This window comes from Chiloscyllium plagiosum, unplaced genomic scaffold, assembly GCF_004010195.1.
Source record: "Chiloscyllium plagiosum isolate BGI_BamShark_2017 unplaced genomic scaffold, ASM401019v2 scaf_52, whole genome shotgun sequence".
NCBI lineage: Eukaryota > Metazoa > Chordata > Chondrichthyes > Orectolobiformes > Hemiscylliidae > Chiloscyllium > Chiloscyllium plagiosum.
The window spans coordinates 1,560,010-1,565,216 of NW_025215381.1; the positions used below are offsets into that span (position 1 = coordinate 1,560,010).

General features: G+C 47.5%; 1 protein-coding gene across 6 annotated transcripts in view; it reads left to right on the forward strand.

Annotated features, from left to right (window-relative positions):
• LOC122548360 (arf-GAP domain and FG repeat-containing protein 1-like) overlaps positions 1 to 2,133 on the forward strand; it is a 66,197-nt gene extending 64,064 nt beyond the window's left edge. For 5 of the 6 annotated variants that reach the window (XM_043686904.1, XM_043686907.1, XM_043686905.1 and 2 more), the window contains 2 exons: positions 568 to 801; positions 1,442 to 1,599. In XM_043686904.1, the coding sequence (XP_043542839.1) occupies positions 568 to 801; positions 1,442 to 1,584 (377 nt within the window). In that variant the 3' untranslated portion in view covers positions 1,585 to 1,599. Of the gene's footprint in view, positions 1 to 567; positions 802 to 1,441 lie in introns of all 6 variants that reach the window. The other variant, XM_043686910.1, reaches the window with a different exon arrangement.
• Positions 2,134 to 5,207: the final 3,074 nt, after the last annotated feature.

Consider the following 5,207-nt stretch of genomic DNA (forward strand, 5'->3'; position numbering starts at 1 on the left):
CAACTTTTTCACACAGAGGGTGGTACGTGTATGGAATGAGCTGCTAGAGGATGTGGTGGAGGCTGGTACAATTACAACATTTAAAAGGCATCTGGATGGGTATATGAATAGAAAGGGTTTGGAGGGATATGGGCCGGGTGCTGGCAGGTGGGACTAGATTGGGTTGGGATATCTGGTCGGCATGGATGGGTTGGACCGAAGGGTCTGTTTCCGTGCTGTACATCTCTATGACTCTTGAGTGTTTGAGGAAGCTGGAGGACTGAATGCCGATCCTGGAGGACTGTGAAGCCGACAGGCTGACCTGCCACCTTTGGCTGCAGAATGGCTGGGTTACTGCACTCTCCTTGTGCGTTGAGAGTCATGGAGCTTGGATGCTCAGCACATGGTGCACAGCACCATCAGTGGGTCTCGTGTGGCTGACTGTTGGAGGACATTCACAACATTCTCCCGTGATAAGATTTCTTCAAAAATGCTTGCCTCAGGACCTTCTGTGTGTTACAATACTGGTTGGGGAAGGTAGTGGAGAGCAGGAGTCTCTGCAGTAATGCACATTTTGTTTTCGTTCAGCTCCAATGTACAGTGGAGTACCACCAGGGTACGGACCTACCTCAGTCGCAGGGGGGTTCGCAGGATTCCCGCAGCATCCCTTCTCGCAGCAGCAGCCGCAGCAGCAACAGCAACATGTGTTCGCTCAGCCGCAGGCCTTTCCACAGCAGCAAGGCTACAGCCAACAGCAGCAACAGGCTTTTGCCCAGCAGCAGTCATTCCTGCAGCAGCAAGGCTTTGCTCAGCAACAAAATGGTAATGTCTGTCACGATAGAAAAGCCAAGCTGGCACATTGTCCATGACGGAGAGGGTATGCTGGGGTTGGAGCGCTGAATGGGTCTCCAAGGGTTAAATGACAGCGGGGAGGTGACGATGGGGGTGTTTTGGGGGTTGGGGGTATGTGTAACTAACTCGCAACCTTCACTTGATGCTCTACCCAAGCTGCATTGAACAGTTGATTGTGGAGATTAAGGGGCGACCCGACAGAGGGAAACCGTTTTCCCTGATGGGCAGCTAGGAGGGAAAGTCAGTGGAGGGGGGGGACCTCCACAACAAGAGGGCAGTGCCTTAAAATGTAAGCCAGACTTGGGGGGCCATGTGGGGAACAATATTTGAAAGGGGATCGAAATCTCACCCCGCTCCATTCTTTTTTAATAACGACCTGGGAGCTAAGGGAGTTTGTGTGCTGTCTCCACGTCAGTGTCTCAACCACAAAGTCATCTCACCAAGCGATCAACCCCCGTTCCTACCATGTGATAAATAGCTGTGACCGTTTGAAACGTGGGACTCCTGTCCAGATGAGAGAGAGAGAGGGGAAAAGCTTCCAATATATACTTTTCTTTTCAGTGCAGTGATATGTATTATTCCGTGTTCTGCCTGTTTCTGGTGTGTGTAGGTGCTGGGTTCGGTGCCTTTGGGCAGTCGAAAGGAATGCCACAAATGATGGGTCCATTGATACAAGGAGGTGGAGTGCCCAGCAACCCATTTATGGTATGTGCCACACTGACTGCTTTCAACGGGAGCGAAGATGAGCTGTAATGTGTAAAGCTGGGTAAAGTGAATGGGACTGGATTAAGTAACCGCGTGCTGGCAAGCTCGGAGTCCCAATCTGCGGAGCCACGAGGTCTGATTTTGGGGCTCAGAGCAGCATGAAACTGGAACCAGAGGTTATGTGCAAAAAAAATAAGGTCAGAGTCAGGATTCACTCAATGTCCCTGCCTCACCTACTCAGACTGACTCGTGTGTCAGACTGATTTGTCTCACAGAACGGTACAGCACTGTACAGGCCCTTCGGCCTTCGATGTTGTACTAGCCTTTTATCCTACTCTAAGATCAAACTAACCTATGCACCCTTTATTTTACTATCATCCATGTGCCTATCTAAGAGTCTCTTAAATGTCCCTCATGTCTCTGTCTCTACTCCCACCGCTGGCAGTGCATTCCACGCACCCACCAGTCTCCGTGTAAAGAACCACCCTCTGACAACTCCCCAAAACCTTCCTCCAAGCACTTTAAAATTATAACCCCTCGTTTCCGCCCTGGGAAAATGTCTCTGGCTATCCACTCTATCTATGCCTCTCATCATCTTGTATGCCTCTATCAAGTCACCTCTCATCTTATAGAACATAGAACATAGAACATAGAAGAATCTCTACTCCCACCGCTGGCAGTGCATTCCACGCACCCACCAGTCTCCGTGTAAAGAACCACCCTCTGACAACTCCCCAAAACCTTCCTCCAAGCACCTTAAAATTATACCCCCTTGTTTCAGCCCTGGGAAAATGTCTCTGGATGCCCACTCTATCTATGCCTCTCATCATCTTGTACGCCTCTATCAAGTCACCTCTCATCTTCCTTCGCTCCAATGAGAAAAGCCCTAACTCCCTCAACCGTTCAACATACTTAGCTGTAGTCTCCCGGGTTCACCTCAACTCGGCCGCTGCTCCCACTCAAAAATCTTCCTTCGCTCCAATGAGAAAAGCCCTAACTCCCTCAACCGTTCAACATAGGATCTGCCTTCTCGTCCAGGCAGCATTCTGGCAAATTTCCTCTCTAAAGCTTCCACATCCTTCCTATAATGAGGCGACCAGAACTGAACAATAGTATTTCATAGTTGTCTGTCCAGGGTTCGATAGAGCTGTAGCATAACCTCACGGCTCTGAATTGTCTTGAACCTGTTGTGAATTGCTTGGTTGTTACGCTGTTGCAAGGAGGTGAGGTACCTCTTCTCTAGCCCCTTATAGGGCTAGACAAAGATGCATCTACGTCCAAACTCGAGCCGCGTGTCCAGTTCTGGTCGCCACGCTATGCGAAGGATGTGAGACGTCCCCAGTTGGTTCCAGGGAAAGAGAGCTTCTAGTGACATGGTTGGGTCGGAGAAGTTGGGCTTGTTCTGCCTAGAGAGAAAGCCATTGAGGGGAGATTTGATCGAGATGTATGAGATCACGAGAGGTTTGGAAGAAGGCAGACGAAAGAGAGCTTCCGTCAGCTGGCACAAGGATGAAGGGGACACAGGCTCATGGTTTTGGGCAGCTGATGTGGCAGTGTGTCAAAGGTCAAAGTTTTTCCGCAGTAAATGAGAATGGTCTGGAAGCCACTGCCTGTGCTGGGGGTGGGGAGGGAACAATTGCTGTAACTCAGAGAGACACAGCACCATTGCTGTCACAAGATTTTGGGAAGCCCTGATCTATAAGGGGGGTGGGGGGTAAGTCGTCGATAGACATGGAATAGCTGGGCTGATCTGGCCATAGCAACAGTCCATAGGCAATTAGAGCATTGGAAAGATGAACTGCAGTAGTCCTTCAGCCTCTTAATCCTCCAACACCAGTCAGTACAGTCAATTTAGATTTTGTGCTTCTGCGCTACTTTCCCGCGTGAAAATTGAAATTTTGGATGTAGGTTTGCTCGCTGAGCTGGAATGTTCATTTCCAGACGTTTCGTTAACCTATTAGGTAACATTTTCAGTGGGCCTCAGGTGAAGCACTGCTGAAAATTCCTGCTTTCTATTTATATGTTTGGGTTTCTTTGGCTTGATGCCATTTCCTATGGTGATGGTATTTCCTGTGGTGATGTCATTACCCTATTCCTTTTCTCTTTTGATATCAACAAACACATTGAGTTCGACCCCATCTATCACCCCCTGAGAAAAAGAACGGGAAGTGACTTCACCAACCCAAAGAAACCCAAACATATAAATAGAAAGCAGGAATTTTCAGCAGTGCTTCGCCTGAGGCCCACTGAAGATGTTACCTAGTACGGTGACGAAACGTCTGGAAATGAACCTTCCAGCTCAGCGAGCAAACCTACATCCAGAACCTCAACCTGAGCTACAAATCTTCTCAAAACTCGTTGAAAATTGAAATGTTGATTGATCTCAGTCTTTACTGTAATCAGCAACTGAGCATCCGCAGCACTCTGAGGTTCCAAAGATCACAATCCCATTAAGTGCACAACTCGGTCCAAAATGACCAAAACCTTATCCTGAGTGCGTGTTCCTGTGTGCCAGGTTTTCCAGCCTGGGATTGGGGGGGGGGGGGGGGGGGGGGGGAAATGTAGCCTGTCAGCATTGATTCTGTTTAAATCCTAGCGGAGCCTTTATACTTTAGTTGGAATGATATTTTAATGAGTTTTGTTACCTAAGTGTGGGATCTTTCCCCACAGTACCAGGCCCTTTGGCCTTTCTGCTCCAAGCTGTTTTCCACCCCATCTTCATCTTATCCAATCGGTATACCCTTCCGTTCCCTCCTTCCTCATAAGTTTATCCAGCATTTGTCTTAAACTGAAAGAGCGTTGGAATTTGGAGAAACAGGTGACCCATTCTAAGGTGAAATGCAGCCAGAGGTGTGGTAAATAAATGTCCTTTAAAAGGAAACCTGACCAGGGGTATAATGAAGTTTTGTGAGTGTGGTGCTGGAAGAGCATCCCTCCCCATAAGCTTGATAAGTAAACAGTCGTGATGTTGAGAGCAAGTTCAGCTACGTTACCTCTGTGGTCAAATAGGCACTCGTCAAGACTGACCATTTGGGCATGAGGTCATGGTGAGCTATTAATGGATGCTGAACCCCCACTCTGGCAAGAATGAGAAAAAGACAGGCAGTGGGTCACTGAATATAGAACTGTTACTGATAATCCAGAGGTTAATCATATGTTTTTCCTCCCTTTTTCTCTCTCTCTCTTTCTCTCTCTCTCCCTCCCCTCTCTTCCTCTCTCTTCCTCTTTCTTTCTCTCTCTGTCTCCCCCCTCTCTCTATCATTGAACAGCTCTCTGGAACCAGGGCGATTCTTTCTGTGTCCCTCTGTAAAAATCCTGGAAATATTCACCAGAGCATATTTCAGTTGAGATTTCATGAAGATTGAGATACAAGAAATAAAAAAAGTACAGGAAATGGGAGCAGTGTAGATTATATGGTTCAAACCATTCCATGTTCAACATCTAGATGGGAAAAACTGATCTGAACAGAGATTGGAGAACAATGCTTCTGCTGATTCTTGAGAATTATGGACATTATATAAGAAAGGTTCAGCGTCTTCATTTTAGACTTTCTCTATATTTGAAAGGTCTATCATATTCCTTCCCTTATTCCTGCGGAGCTCTGTGATAAATTATAATACAAGGTTAAGGTTCGTGGCACTGGCATCGCAGGATCGATCCTTTAAAATAAC